At 41.3% G+C, this 16,945-nt stretch overlaps 1 protein-coding gene and 1 pseudogene across 2 annotated transcripts in view; both read right to left on the reverse strand.

The window, feature by feature from the left end:
* L2hgdh (L-2-hydroxyglutarate dehydrogenase) overlaps positions 1–16,945 on the reverse strand; it is a 32,240-nt gene continuing 15,295 nt past the window's right edge. Inside the window, exons 6-10 of one of the 2 annotated variants that reach the window (XM_028858711.2) lie at positions 16,524–16,558; positions 13,032–13,199; positions 11,643–11,800; positions 9,982–10,113; positions 1–2,077 (exon numbers count right to left, since the gene is read on the reverse strand). In XM_028858711.2, coding sequence (XP_028714544.1) covers positions 1,882–2,077; positions 9,982–10,113; positions 11,643–11,800; positions 13,032–13,199; positions 16,524–16,558 — 689 coding nt within the window. In that variant the 3' untranslated portion in view covers positions 1–1,881. The remainder of the gene's footprint in view (positions 2,078–9,981; positions 10,114–11,642; positions 11,801–13,031; positions 13,200–16,523; positions 16,559–16,945) is intronic. The other variant, XM_037210586.1, reaches the window with a different exon arrangement.
* Positions 3,095–6,439, reverse strand: LOC114684217 (annotated as a pseudogene).

Consider the following 16,945-nt stretch of genomic DNA (forward strand, 5'->3'; position numbering starts at 1 on the left):
GATCATTAAAATATTTTAATACTAATATACATTTTTCTTTTCTCAGAAAGACACAAAATTCTTATATATCAGTATTTAACAAAAAAAATCCTATTGACATAAATATCAAATATTTCACAAATGGAATAACATATTTTTCAACAAAATTTTCTCTATTATTTTGGAGTATACAATACAGACCCAAATGGAATAAGGATTGCTTCAATCCTGACAGTTATTTTTGTAAATTTCGTCTTTCACAGTTTAGTGCGTATACGTAAGATCTCAGAGCTGATGAAACAGAATCACTGCACACTTCCCTCACCACATCTAAAAGGAAAATATCCTCATTCACAAAGTAAAATAATCTCAACGTAGTGTTTGTATCACTCAGAAGTCTCAGACAGAGTACTCTGTGCAGTGCATTTCTTGTAGGAATCTATTGTTATGGAGAACCATTAGGGTTTGTTTCCTCTGTAAATGATTTCTGGATGTTTCAATATGCCCATCCCAAGTGTTGAAAAACTGCCTCATCTATTTACCTGGGATGCACTGCCTCTCGTACTGTAGATCAGAATATGTATCCTTTCAAATTAATGGATGAGATAGCTTAGTAAATGTAATCACCAAGGGCTGAGGGGAAGAAAAAAGAAAAAACAAGAGAAGGTTTTCCTATCAACATGCACATCCTTCTCAGGTATCCATCACAGTGTTGGTGAGGAAAATGAAAGATTAACCCTGAGAGAACACATGTGAGAGAAGTGATGAAGTGTCTCACTTAAGTGCTGGCTGTTTCCAAGGCTAAGTTGCCAGTTTTTCACTTACACTTCTATTTTCCAACTTTCTGAATAGTAAGACACATTTCATTAGCTAAAACACACACACATATATACAGTATACAATATGACAAACACACACACACATACAGTATACAATATGGCACACACACAGTATTCAGTATGGCACTTGGCACCAACTCAATATGTTCATGAAGTACATACAAAGAATGTAAGGCACTTTCGCGGTTTACAAAAGTGAATGCCTCCAAGTTAGATATTAACCAAAAATGGAGAAATGGCCTCACAAAGTTTATAGGAATTCTGCAGACCCAGATAGGTACGAATCATCAGTGATCCTGGCCAACATCTTGGGAACCTTAGTGTGACCAAAGGACAGAGGCGTGAAATAAATAATTGGTTAAAACTACACAGTGCTACACCCAGCGTCAGGATTTAAACTGCTCTTAGAAAAAGCATCGTCCTCTTAGGGACTTCCATTTCTCGGCCACGGGAACTGGTGTGTAGACAGCAAGCACACGGTACACTGCTGTTCAGATGGAGTGACGATGCCACACGTTAAAGACACTTACAAAGACACTGACACTGAAGACTGAGTTTGTTTTGTGCTACTTAGAAATGTGAAATTTCATGTTTTTTTTTTTTTTTGAAATCAAGCATTTTCAGTTTCCACATAAAAACATCGCTACATAAATGTAAGCTTTCCTGACTCTTCAGATGAAAAGAATGTCACACCCTACAATATATTGTGACATATTTTTTTTCCAGGAAAGAAAAAAAAAATTATAAAGTCAAACACTGATTTAGGGAACAGTCCACTTTTATGCTGACTTCCCAAACATTCTATAGGAGACCTTCCTAAATCACAGTGGGCTGGGTAAATCTCTAACAAACTCGGGGTTTCAGAACAGGCATAGAGCACATCACTTCTGTGCTCATAAGAATTTTTTAAAAATAATATCTGTTACCTCCTATTAATAAGTCAGTGGTTATTTTAGCCTAAAAAGTATGGTTTTACAATAAATTTCTTAAATTACAATTTAAAAATACAACTGGTACATCCTCGTTGCTTGTGTAGGGAATATGATGCAGCTCCCTTCATCGTTCATAACTTAAATCTCTGCTGTACTTCATCTGCTATCATTCTGGAAATCGCCAGGGAAGAGGTGGCGGCAGGGGAAGGCGCATTTCTCACGTGAAGAACATGATTTCCAATATCCCCAGCTCCTCCATCAAACACAAAATCGTCTATCAGATTTCCATCTCTGTCCATGGCCTGGGCTCGTACTCCAGCTGGACCTCTGCAGAAGCAAAAACAAAGTGTTAATCATGGGAGCCAGAAAGACAGGACAGTCTACGAGGTTTCAGAATATTCTTAAGGCAGTAAGATCTTTATTTGAAATGCAGTTATATGGAAATCCACTTGCTTTATGTTCAGCAAAGGGCTGTGGGAGATACTCTGGCCAATGCATGTCCTTAGCTACAGCTGAATGACTGTTAAGTAACAGTGTAATAAATACTACCAAGTAGGGGCTGGAGAGATGGCTCAGTGGTTAAGAGCACTATCTGCTCTTCCAGAGGACTGGGTCATGGCAGCTCACGACTGTCTGTAACTCCTATTCCAGGGGATCCAACACCCTCACACAGACATACATACAGGCAAAACATCAATGTACATAAAATACAAATAAATAAGCAATTTTTAAAAAGACTATCAAATAAACATCCAAGTAAATATTACTTATAAATATCTGTTCTTTTCTAAAGGAGCAGGCCAATTCACATTCAATTAGAATAGACATTTTTTAAATTTAAAGTCATAAAATAAATTTATTCTAGAAATCAGTCAATGGCAATCATAGAAATCAGTGGTGGCAGCCAAGACCTTTTATATATCAGTGGAAGTAGGAGCTGGTTCCAGATACATAAATACTCCATTTAGTCTATTGTTCTTTTGTATTTCGTTTTGATAAAATATTATTATAATTTATAAAGAAAATAATACATCCTAATTGTGATTTTTAAAAATTTTCTTAATAGTTTAACCTCCAATGTAAGGAAAACCTTCAATTAATTAAAAATAAATAGCAAGCATAAAGACAAATTAATTCAGCAACATGTTAATATTGTAGCAAGTCAACTTATCAAGTTCTGCTTTTTGTTTGTTTTGTTTTCTTTTCTTTGAGGCAGGGTCTTACTTTGTAGTCCTGGATGCCCTGGAGCTCACTATGTAGTCCAGGTTAGCCTCAAATGCAGAGATCAGCGAGCCTCTGTCTCCGAGTGCTAGGATTAAAGGCGTGAGTTTTATGTTATTTTGTAATTAATGGTTTTTGTTTGTTTTGTTTTGTTTTTTTTTAAGATAGGGTCTCATGCAGCCCAGGCTGCCCTTGAATTCCATCCATGTGTAGCCAACGATGACCTTGAACCTTTCTAGATTCACTTTTAAAAATTTTACTTGTATTGGGGTAGCTTCATTTGAAGAGGAGGTGAAGATGTCTCGGGTAACTGAATTGTTCCTGCCCCATGCTGGGCAGAGGAGGGACCCTGAACACAGGCCAGGGACACTTTTTCCTCAAGACAAAGGTTCATCTGCTCGGGCTGCTCAGTGCCCGATCTTGAACACTTGCTTGCAGACCACACCCGTGCTTTCTCATCTCCATGATCCGCTGGGTCCAGCCACACCCCTCCTTCTCACCCTTCTGCACACACTGGAGCTTGTCCCCATCCCAGCTCACTATGGGCATGCACTTGAAGTCATCTGTGCCTGTCAGATCCTCCTCAAACTCCTTCCCAACCTGGAAGTCCATGATGTAGTCCTGAAAGCTGCTTAGTGTTTGGTTACCTTCCTGTATGATCTTTGTCTGGCTTTGGTAAACTGGCAATTTTCTAGAAGGCCACGCTGACATGGAGCCCACACAGGTATTCCTTGAAATTCTCATTGCTCAGCATCTCCCAGTACCCACTGAAGACCACAGACATTTTGGGGACTGACTAGGGATGGTCATGGTCAGCCACAGAGAGCAGGAGCACCTCGAATTTGCTGATCCTAGTCTCTATAACCTGAGTGCTGGGACTATAGATATGTACCACCACGTCCAGTTTATCCCCAGCCAAGAGTCTGTTTTGTAACAGAGGAAGATTTTTAGATATAGATTTCTGCTGTTCTAGAAAATAGTCAAAATTTACAGATGAAGTTTGAATTAAATGCTTTTAGAATCCAAAACCATCTCCTTTGAAAGTGTTCACTTTCAAAGCAAAGTGAGAAAAAACCATCTATCTGTGCACTATCAAGACACAAGAAGTCAGGCAATCATGAACAGGTTTTATTGATTCTCAGCTCAGATAACAACCTGAGGATACAAAGAACAGCATGATAACACTGTCCTAGAACTCAGCCTGCCTGCACAAGGGTAAGGACAAAATGAGTCACTATCGACCAAGAGCTTAGCGTGTGCCCGAGACCATCTCATTTACCCTTTCAACTACTCTGAGAGGCTGGTGGAGTATGTGTGTAACCTCAAAGAAACCAAGAGATCAAGTAGCTTGCCTGAAGCATTCAGGGACACTGTTCACAGAGCTAAGTAAGAATTACAAGGGTGAGAAACTGCATGATAAAGGTAAATGATCAGCTCTAGGGAATCAAGTTTGGGGTTGGAAGAATTTCCAGGTGAGCATCTGATACAGCAATCGGCACACCAAAAGGATGGCACCAAAATGACATTTTCGGAGGACAGAGATGCATGTCAGCGTGGGTCCCTTCTCTGTACTTCACAGCTCATCTGCCTCACCAGCAGCCCTCCTTGATTTCCTCAGCAAAGAGTGATGTTGTTGGTTAAAGCCCCCTGGGTTCCTGTCACCCTGCCCCGTGTCTTCCAGAAGACAGCCACTGGTGTGCAGCGCTCTGTGTAGTTACTTTCCTCCGTACGCGCTTCAAACTGTATGTTCCTCTTTTCCACTAAGCATGCTGGAGTTAATACTGATTAACCACAGCAAAGAATGTATCTACAGTTGTTTCTCACACAAAGACAAATTATCCCTCAATACCTTTTGCCTAAGTCTTCAAAATCTATAACTCAAACTAAAAATGAAACGCTATCTTTTTCTTTCTTCCTGTAGCTCAAACTAGCATGAGATGTCTAAACTACCAAATTCTTCCTGTTTCGTTTTCAGCGCCTTCGGGAGCTCCATGGTTCTCCCCTCAGGGTTCTATAATTTGAAACCTTAGGTAAGATAAACCAAAAATGCCCTGAGGGTAGACAATGTCTTGTACAACACCTAGTTCATCCCCATGCCTAGGTTCATGTGTTGCGGATCACAGGCCTTCATTCAACAAGGCTACACACTATATTCCTCTAATTCTTTTAACAATTTTTTAAGAACTAAAAGGATGATTTAGCAAATTAATAACTATGAACTGAATTATATTTAATATAGTGCTTGCTATTTATAGCTAAATACAATGGCAAGGTACATTCTAGATAGTAAAATATGTCCAGCAGCAAAAGCAGCTGAATCTATCATTATGCATATTCTTCCATCCGTGACATCCTGCCCTGCATTATTGTCACATGGCTGTGACTGACATCTTGGGCTAGTCCTGTGTAGGCTAGCTCATCATGGGATCTACCGCCAATCTTAATCTGTAGTACCGTATGAACACATGTCACTCAGAGGTGCTGCTATGGAGAAGGTAAACAATTCCAGCCTATTTTCTAGACATGAGGGAGCAGTGACTTTCCTATTGGATTATGGGAGAATATGGTTTTTATCTAGGCTCATCTTATCTTCTGGCAGGCGCTAGGATGGAATCCTGTGCCTTGTGTGTACTGGGAAGAGCTCTACTACTCTACGCATAGGGCAGCCCGATATGCCTAGAACATGAGATCCCATAAATGTCCTGTGAAAGACTAATATACCGGCATTCTGTAACGGGCAGAAGCAGCCTCACTAGTTGTTAAGGGCCTAATTCTGTAACTTATCTGCTGACTCTCACCTGGTTATGAGTCTCAGCGGGACCCTAGCTGAGGGAATCCCGTGCGTCTGAGTGTGTCTAGGCAAGTCCCTCTGTACAGGTTTGCGTTTGTTTTTGTCAGGTGTTCTGAGGGGAACTTTTTTTTTTAATGTGATTTATGAATTACCATTACCATTTTGTATGATAAATGTTTCAGCAATTATACAAACATAACCATTCTTGTTTTTATCTATACCCTGACCCAACATCACCATTTTCCAATGGATTTAAGGCATACCCCTGCGGTCATACCATTTGACGTCAATGTGTATGCAAACTACACTTATTAATAAAGTAGTACATGCTTAGTATTGACAATATTCAGCCCGTATCAATCAAACTGGCTTCAAGTTTTTACTCTCTAATTTACAGACAGAGGGACAGGGAGAGAGATTGGGGAAGGGGGAAGCTGACTGAGATTCAAGCTGGATCAAACATATCTGGGTTCTCGTTTATAAATTAACTTCTCTGTTTATGTCCTTACACTTTTAAATTCTCACACTCTCACATGCTAATTCCCAAGGCCAGACAGACAAAATTCCTTAATACATTTTGGTACCTAGGGAGATATTTTTTAACTAAGAGACCCCCAGTTTTGAGGCATGGTGGCTCATGCCTTAAATCCCAGCACTTGGGGAGGCAGCGGCAGGCAGATCTCTGTGAATTCAAAGTTCTACATAGGATTCCAGGCCAGACAGGGCCTGTCTCAAAAATTAAAAATAAATAAATAAAATAAAAGGGATTCCTTAGGTTCTGACTTTCTATTTACATTGATCAAAAGCCCCCTTTCTACTCCCTGGGGGGAAATTAAAATATAAGTTCCTAATGCTCTATTACCTTGTTCTGTGCAATGGATATACACAACTTCCAAACTTCACAGAGCCTATTTCACTAAGTGCTCATTTCACTGCATGTGAACCATACATCAATTAAAAACACAACCCAAAGGGAAGGATGTAAGGCAGGGAGAAGGACTGCGGAACGCCATCTCCTGAGCACAGCACCGCCAATACAACCACAGCTCACTGCAACTGTGGTTGCCTGCACTGGGTCTGCGCAAGAACAGGCCTGTTAATGGTCAGGCATAGGAGGACCCAAGGGGGCCAACTCCTCTCTGCTGAACTAGTGGTCACTGTAATTCTGGGAGGGGCCACTGCTTTCGGTTGTGTGCGAGCCCACAAGGCTCCAACGAAGAGTTCCGAAACAATTTCACACAGGCACATCTGATTAAGCGCAGTAAGTCACAAAACAACCGAAACCATGAATCTGGGACGGGGCCGATAGGAATGGAAGAGAGGAAAAAAGGCTGAGGAAGAAGGTAATCCAAACACATTCTACACATGTATGAAATTGTAAAAGATTGAACTAAATTAAAAAAGGGGAAAGAACATCTGTAACCCAAGCCTCTCACTCATTAAAATCTTTCCTACTGCTCTAGGGCAGCATCAGTACCAACTCCTCTTGGCAAATGGGTTTTCAATTTCTCCTGTTTTGTGTATATGAAAATATCCCCTGCTTTCCCTCAGTACCGGCTATATATATTTCAAAGACGCTTCTTATATTTTCTTTTTGAATTTCGTAGTGTGGCAGTTACCTAATTCTCTAGACTAGTGGTTCTCAACCAAGGGAAATTCTGCCCCCTAGAGGATACTGGCAATAAATAGAGACATTTTGGATCATTACAAATGCCAGGGGTGCTAAATGGGCCTCCCAGTAGAGAACTATCTAATGCAAAAATGTCAACAGTACCAAAGTTACAGGAGTGTCTTGCACTGCATTTTATAATGGCATAATACAGTTTTCATTCTGGAAATTTACTTTTGAATTCCCTAATAACACATCTAACAAAATGAAATGTGGGAAAAAGGAAATCATTGCACATATGACTTCATCTTTTTACATCCTTACAGTGTTGAGAAACTACAGTAGCATCAACATGGAAGCACCGTATTTATCAGAAATTATCTTAAGGAGCTTAGAGCTAATAGTAAGAGCCTTGGTGACAAATTACTTAACAATACGTTTGTACACCTTATGTATATACCTAACAGATAATAACTCCACATTCCAGTCTAATGTATTACAGTAAATTGTTACCCACAATGCCTTGCTAAGCACTAAGAACCAAGATGAATGTTCTTCAGTAGCTACTGATATTTAAGGGCACAATTTCAGAGTCGCACAACCTACCAAGTGTGGCTTCCATTAGCTTGGTGTTCCTTTGCAGTGCTGGGGATCCAACTCAGGTGATCATGTATGTATGCTGCTCATGCATGCATGCTCTGTCAGCTTTCCCTGTCTAACACTGCTTACATGCTTTTGACACACTACTAACAGGACATTTATGGTTTGAATACACTGGGTTGCATGACAAATGAGGCAAGGCAGACTGAGACTTCAAGCTGTGAAAACTACTAATGATCACTCTTATTATTTAATATTTCAGGCATGTATGCAGAAGTAAGTCACCAGAGATAAGGTAGAGGTTCATGTGGTATTCATAGATCCTAATCTTCCCTCCCTAGAAGCAGCCACTCTCCTGAATCAGGTACTTATTAGTTCTATGATTGCTTTTTATTTATGGTGTTCCATAAAAAATATGTAATATTTTTTCATATTGTTTTTCAACTCATGCAAATGATATCAAATACATCTTCCTTGTGTTTAGTAAATTCGTGAGTTTAATGGCTAGAGGAATCAGAATCAATCAAGAGAAAGAATGCTCAGGATTACTAAATATATTCAGCATCTCTGTCTCTACAGAGGAACTCATCTGTGATTGAGCTGACTGTCCCCACATGCACCTGCAAATGGGTTGGCCTCAGGCTTCTATAAAAGGGTGGTAATTGAATATGGGAAGTGAATTCACCACCACAGTTTCAATACAGAATCCCAGATGCCCATCCAACCAAAGAGTATTGGCGGCAGTAATAGAAACCTGATTTAACCAGTGTGTTTTCAGATATAAGACATTATAAGTCTGCAACTGCAAACCACTAAGAACATAAAAGGCTTTGTTTGTAAGTGAGCACAAGAAAATAAAGCCTGGATATTTTTTTTTAAGCCTCGATATTTTTATCCCTTCCATTTCAGAAGGTGAGTAGAAGAGATAATAAAGAAATCATGAAGTGGGTTTTAATAGTTCGTCTAAAGAGTCAAGGAGAATGGTCTCAGAACGATACATTCGAGACAGGTTTACAACAGGAAGGTCTCCCCCGCCCCAAGGGGAACAGCTGACATGACTATTCTTCTTTTCAGATACACAGTCAAGCTCACTGACATGTCACACCAGGCCAGTTCCAGCAGCTGCTCAGAGAAAGTAGACACTTGGTGCTCTGGAGCGTCATGGAGGGCTATATCATAATACAGTATGAATACCTCAAAGGACACTGTTGGTTAGGCCTAACAACTGGCATGGACACTAAAAATATCACCAAAGAGGAAAAATACATGGACTTGGATGATATTCAGGATCTACACATCAAGTCCAGAAACTCTTTAATTCTAAGGAAAACAAAAACAAAAACTTTTCCCGACACCTCTGTAGCAAGAACTTAGATTGATTACTGCCACACTACTCCCACTTCTGCCCTATCAACAGAGTTGGACCTGAACAGAAGTAGAGGGCGCTGGAGAGATCACTGCCTGACTAAGAGTTCTTAACCTGAATTCGATTCCCAGCGCCCCCTATGGACAACTCACAACCACCTGCAACTCCAGTTCCATGGGATCCAATGCCTCTGGCGTCCTCAGGCACCTCTACTCATGTGCACATACCCCACCCTCACCCCCACACAATTAAAAATAAATTTTTTTTTCAAGTAGAGAAGAACACCAAGAAGTACGTGTCTAAAGATTTTTAAGAGTCGATCCAGTCGGCACACACCTTTAATCCCGGAACTCAGGAGGCAAAGGAGGCAGATCGCTGTGAGTTCGAGGCCAGCCTGGTCTACAAAGAGTTCCAAGACAGCCAGAGCTACATAGAGAGACCCTGTCTCAAAACAATAACAACAACGAACAGAGGGGTAGATCATTATAAAGACCCAGCTCTAAGGGCTGTGATACAGTAATGCAAAAGGGATTCAAGCCTCTTGGGGAAAGAGAGCAAAGATTCAGAAGATGTGCTGCCTGAAAGAGAACCATCGCCAGCCAGACCTGCCTCCCGAGTTTACCGTTCTCACCACGTTTCCTTACCGAAGCACATCGTTGGTGGTGATTTCAGGGATGAACTTTTGAAGATGCTTCACTGTTTCACTGAGGAAAAAGGCTTTATACATTTCATTTGCTCCGTAAGAGAAATGCTGAAGCACCATTTTAATGAAACCACTAAGAGTGAAGAAAGAAAACTTTATGAGACAGGGAATCCTTTATTACTATAAAATATCTTTACAGTTATTAGATATTTTTTTTGGTGGCATCCTATAAGTCTATAAAAAGTCAGAAAAATTATACAATAAAGCAACTTTTGGCCAAGATAAGGAGAAGAATTCATTCATACTTAAAATTTATAAGGACTGTGGGTTCAAGCTGGTCGTCTACGAAGCTGGCCAACATTAAGGCTTTCAACACACCCCAAAGGCACTTTAATACAGGGCATTGAACAAGTGAGATGCCTTTCCTAGTTTAGTCAGGTACAATTTTCTAGTAGTGGTCCTCAAGGGAGATGCTCTACACATACTGAAGAGTTCCACCTAATCCTTCTGCTCCAGGAGCCGCAGAGGACAAAACCCATATTCAGTTTAGAATGCTTTCCAGTAGTTTGATAGAAAATCTCCCGATGAGAAACATTACTAAAAAGACCGAACAGAGGGCTTGGGAGACGGCTCATTTGGTAGAGTGTTTGCTGTGCAAACAGCAGGACCTGAGTTTGGATCCTCAACACCTACATAAAAAGCAGGCACGGCAGCACACGCCTTTAGTCCCGGCACTGGGGAGGTCGAGAGAGGAGAATCCCCGAGGCTTGCTGGCCCCTAACCTAGCTGAATAGGTGAGCTTCTAGTTGAGTGTGAGATCCTGTCTCAAGAAAATAAGGCAGATAGTGATTGAGGAAGACACCTGACATCAAACTATGGCCTCCACACATACGTGCATACACACAGGAAAAACCAAACAGAATACTTCATGAGGCTATTTCTTAGAACAGTAGAGAATCTGTGTCATAATCTATACAATTGCACCCTTAGATTTACACACACAGACACACACACAGACACACACACACACACACTATCTCATCAGTCATTTATCTAATAGCTTATAAAACAGTGGTAAAAAGCTTGAAATGATGTTCTCAAAGTAAGTCCTATTAGTTTCAGATCTCTTAGCAACACTGAAGATATGGACTACCAGATGTATGAATGAATGGCTTTGGCCTTACTTTCACTTTAGCTAAGACATCATCACCCTGGTTCATCACAATCTTTTGAGGTAGTTAAACATTATACTCGGCACTAGGTATACAGTCCAGTGGGAAAAAACCTGTTTGGTATATGCAAGGCTCTAGTTTTGATCCTTAGCATGAAAAAAAATCAAATAATCAAATTTAAGCTTATTTCAGAAAGATTTTAATTTGGATTAATAAACAACAATGACCACAAATACAAGGATCTATTCCATTAGAATATCAAACACTTTGCACATTAAGAAAAATAAGCACAGCCGGGCGGTGGTGGCGCACGCCTTTAATCCCAGCACTCGGGAGGCAGAGCCAGGCAGATCTCTGTGAGTTCAAGGCCAGCCTGGACTACCAAGTGAGTTCCAGGAAAGGCGCAAAGCTACACAGAGAAACCCTGTCTCGGAAAAAAAAAAAAAAAAAGAAAAATAAGCACATAAATTCATCTTACGGTGACTGTTACCTCTTGAGAATTGTTTCTGTAACGTCTCTGGCACTGAAGTCAAAGGGTCTGTAACCCTCTCGCTTGAAGGCAAGCACCGCATTCGGCCCCAGCCAAATAGTGCCGTCCAGCTTTGGTGTGAAGTGAACCCCTAAGAAAGGAAAGCGGCTATCCGGGACCTGTGAAGCCAACACACAGCCAACTGTTAGTCCCATCCAACATCCACTCTACTGCAGATACAGATGTCTAACGGGTAAAAGAAGACCGTTCCCTCTAGACATCTGGATGCACTGTGAGTCTTATTCAGACAGCCTTTTCTAGTACCAGGCTTTCTGGTTTAAAATGCTACTGACGTTAATATATGTTGTTCCACTTCTCCATATTTCTGGGTAAAGGGGGAAAAAGATGAACTGTTCTAATTCGTATTATTTCATCTGGTTCAACCTAACATACTTGTGGGGACTTGTTCATCATCAGGGTAAACACAGGCAGAAGAGTGAGCTTTTTTATTTACACCACCACCCCTCCCAGCCCCCCGCGACTTTTACCCCTGGAACTAGAGTGGCCACCTCTATACAAAGTGCACCGCTGTGAGTTGGATATTTCTTCTACTACAGAGCAGGGAGGACCTGGATTTCTTGTAGTACTTTGTGGTGATATATTGTGTACCCTAATAAAATTTGCCTGAAGGTCAGAGAACATAACAAGCCACTAGATTAAACATAGAGGCCAGGCATTGGTGGCACACACCTTTAATCCTAGCACTTGGGAGGCAGAGATCCATCTGGATCTCTGTGAGTTCAAAGCCACCCAGGACTACATAAGATTGATCCGGTCTTGGAGAGAAACAGAGCCAGGCAGTGATGGGAGTCACACACCTTTAACCCCAGCACTTGAGGTCTCATGCCTTTGCTTGGGAGGTCACACACGTCTTTAAGCCCAGCACTAAGAAGGAAGTGACATGGTGGGCGGAGAAAAGTATATAAGGTGTGAGGAGGAGACAGGAACTGAGCCTTTTTGGCTGGGGAAAGAAACTCTTTCAACTGAAGCCCTTGTGGCTGGAGCTTTCAGGCTGAGGCGCTGGTGAGGTCAGAGGTGGTGGCTGTGGCCGCTCTGCTTCTTTAATTTTTCAGCTTTCACCCCAATATCAGGCTCCAGGTTTTTTATTAAAAGATCATTTTAGAAATTTGGTTTTTGTACTTCCATGGTGTGTCGTGCTTTCTGAGACGCGCACTGCCCCGTGAGAGCAGAAAATGGCTTTAGGGATGCACCCAGCAGAGACAGATGAAGTGACCCCAAACCTACAGCCCCCAAACCCTCCCCTCTAATGCAGGGGGAAGCTTTCATTTTCACTTCCTTGATGCCCACAACCAGCTCCATAAGTAAGAAGACAGAAGCATCACTACCTACCGGATAAATATTTCCTTTTACAAGGTAGCCCTTTTCTGGCTTTAAGAGCAGGTAATCTCCCCGGAATGGGACAATTTGAGGATCAGGATTACAGCCACTCAACTCCGAAATACGGTCTGAGTAAAGTCCTGCACATGTCACAACATAGCGACACTGAACTTCCTCTCCCTGGTACAAAATAAAAGAGCATGGTTAGTTTCTAAATACGAGAAAAAAAATGTGGCACAGTATTTGTCTATATGAGAATTTACTGCAAAACAAAAACAAAAACCCTCCAACTGAAGGGAGAATCAACAGAGGAGGAGATAAAGGAAGGTTGGGTTTAATTAACAAACTATACGCATGTGTGGAAACAGCACACTGAATCCCATTATATACTTGATTATGCTAATTAAGATACTTTTGTGGGGGAGCGTAGGGATGAGGGCAGTCTTAGTATGTAGCCCTGGCTAACCTGGAACCTGACCAGGTGGCCTTGAACTCACAGAGATCCACCTGCCTCTGCTACCCAAGTGCTGGGATTAAAGGCGTGCGTCACCATACCCAGCTATACATGTTATTTTTGAAAAGGAATATGCTTGTATAAAGAAATAGATAGATCAAAAGGGGGAAGACAGATGTTAAAAAAATAAGGATAAATAAACTTTTTTTTTCTAAAAGAAGGAATTCAATGTAACTATCAGCAAAACGGACCCTTCTTTTATAAAACTCACAAAAATGAATTTGAAGCTAGTTATCGTGGTAAATTCCTATAATTCCAGAACTTGGGAAGCTGAAACAGAAGTGAGTTCAAAGCCAGCCTGGACTACATCCCAAACACCAGACCAGCCAGGGCTACTGAGCAAGACCTTATCTCAGAAAATTTCTTTAAAACATTAACATCTGAAACGGAGTTAAGATTTAAATGTAAAACCTACAGCTGCAGAATGTGAGAAAGCAGAGAAGATGCTCTTGATGCTGGCCTTGGCAATGATTTCTGGAGACAGCACCACAGGCACAGGTAAAGAAGCAAAAATAACAACTGGACCACACCAGACTCAAAGCTTCTGCCCAGGAAAGGAAAAGGTACTTGCAAACCATACACCTGACAAGGGTCAGTTCCTAATATGTAAAAGGAACTCAAGAACTCAATGGCAAAAAAGCAAACTTCCTTTTGAGCCCTGAGCTGTCTGGAGGCTGGTCTTCCAGGTAGTGACCTAAAACTGGGGCAAGAACCTGAAGAGACACCCTTTTCGAACATGTATAAATTACCGATAGTTAATGAGAAAGATGCTTGACACCACGAATCCTCAAAGAACTGCAAGTCAAGACCCTGGGGGCCAGGCATGGTGGTGCACACCTTCAATCCTGGTGCTTGGAAGGCAGAGGCAGGAGGATCTGGTCTATACAGCAAGCTCCAGGATAGCCAGTACTACGAAGAGAGACCCAAACCAACCAAACAAACCCTTGAGATATCCTCTCACACCTCTTAGGAAATACATCATTTGTCTATATATTACTGATTATTTCTTTATCCTCATTCTCATGGGCTAATTTTGCTCCTCAAAATTTCCTAAGTTCGAGTTCTATCCCCATTAGAGAGGCAATTAAGGTTAAATGAGGTCATAAGGATGTAAGCCTGATCCAAAAAGTTTGGTATCTTTTCAAGAAGAGATACCTGAGATCAGACATGGGAGGATGAGCCATGGAGAACTGGGGAGAACTGGGGGTGCAGCTCAGTAGAGGAGTGTTCACCTGGCACCTTAGAAGCCCTAGCCACTACTTCCAGGTACCTAGGTTCAACCTCTAGCATTCAAAAGCAGTAACACATGAAACCAGGAAGAAAGACCACACCAGAAATTCACCCTGACAGCACCTTGTTATTGGCCTTCTAGGTGCCAAAGTATGAGAAAATAACTGTTGTTTACGTCACCCAGTCTGTGGCTTCTCTTAGTCTTCTGTTATCTAACACAGAGTTTCTCAATCTCAGCACTACTGCCATTTGAAGCAGTATACTTCTTTGTTTAGGGGGGCCTGTTTCCCTAAAGGATGTTTATCAGCATCCCTGACCTCTAACAGCAGCCATGACCCCTTCCTCCAGTTTGACAACCAAAAATCTCCAGACACTGTCACTGTCCTCTAGGAAAAATAATTTCCAGTTGAGACTACCAATCTAATGTAAGATGTTTAATAATGATCACCCTTATATTTCATTACTTAAGGATCTAAAAGTAGAAATATAACTCATATTGAACTTCTCCCAAAGACAATGGTTTCAGTTTTTTTGTTTGTTTGGTTGATTTTTCGAGAGAATTTCTCTACATAGCCCTGGCTGCCCTGGAACTAGCTCTATAGACCAAGCTGGCCTTGAACTCACAGAGATCCGTCTGCCTCTGCCTCCTGAGGACTGCCCTGCAAGACAATGGTTTCTTTAAATGATTTTTTAAATCTGTTTTGGAGAGTTAGCATGTCCCACTAACATAAGGAATAGTTACATCTTATTAGATGAAAACATAGTTTTGCCACAGTCTTTATTTGCTGGTTACGTACAGTTTTAACAGAGGCATGGGTCCCTCATCTGCTGGACACAGTGAGGGATGCTACAGAACTGCAGTGTCCACCTCAGCAACTGGTTTCTCAGACTGCATGGAAAGCCTGGGACCCGCCAGCTTCCTTCTAACCTGGATATGCCCACAAGTGTCCAGGCTGAATTCTATACGAATCCTCTCCCACTTAGGAGTGACTCTGCTCTTCTCACTGACACTGAGGGACAGGGAATGTCCTGTGGCTCTTGCTTTGGACTATGTGAGAATGAAGGAAAGCAGTCATCTCCCTCTGCGCAACCTATATACTCCTCCCAAAGTCCCTAAATCAGTCGTTAGTAAGTCAATGCATAGCAACTGGCAGAATGATAAAGTATCTCCCCGCTTGGGCAGTGGTGGTGAAGAGATGGCTCAGTGGTTAAGAGAACTGGCTGCTCTTGCAGAGGACCTGGGTTCAGTTCCCAGCCCCCACATGGTGACTCTCAATGTTCTGTAACTCCAGTTCCAGGGATCCAATGCCCTCTTTTGGCCTCAGAGGGCACCAGGAATACACACACTGCACAGACACACGTGCAGGCAAAACACTCACATGCATATAATAAGATATTTTTTTTTTTATTCTCAAAAGACAGGAAAGAGGGGAGACTAACTGGAAAGAGAAAGCTGAGTAACAAAGCAGTGCATCTGATCAAAATATTTCATATGTGTGCATAAAAACACAATAATAAAGCCCGTTATTATATGCAATTAATATATGCTAATAAAAACACTTAAAAAACCCATACGGTGACTGGCTCCCAAGGAACCACAATTGAGGTTGTGTTCTGACTCTCATATGTATACCCACACGTACATTCGCACACACATATATTTGTACACTCACATAAAACAGACATACACAAAAACGTAGCAATCATTCAGTACAATTTTATAAGTAAACAAAAGTGAAAAACAGCTCAAGAATCTTTACCTTAGTATTCTTGACAGCAATTGGATAGTCCACCCCTGGCAGTGACAAAAAGAACTAGTGAAACTTTTGTTTGAGCAAAAGAAAGCCGTCATCATTGGAAATATTATACCAGTAACAAATTTAAATGACTGTGCTAATTGTATTCTAATTTTCATTCTGAAGCTTTTTTTTTTTTAACCAAGTAAGAAGACTAAAATCATTCATATTTGACAAAACATAAAACTCTGGCATGTTTTAGGATGGCTTCTTTTAATTCATTAACTAATACGAATTCTCTAGCTTACCCTAGCCCAGACCCCTATTTCACTGAGCAACAATTCCATGCTCTGCATGTACAGCAGCACCATCATAATGAACTGAATGTAACCCACAGAACTAGAGCATGAGATAGTAAACACAAGGCAGCCTTGTGTCCCAGTGCT

This window comes from Peromyscus leucopus, chromosome 14, assembly GCF_004664715.2.
Source record: "Peromyscus leucopus breed LL Stock chromosome 14, UCI_PerLeu_2.1, whole genome shotgun sequence".
Taxonomy (NCBI): Eukaryota; Metazoa; Chordata; class Mammalia; order Rodentia; family Cricetidae; genus Peromyscus; species Peromyscus leucopus.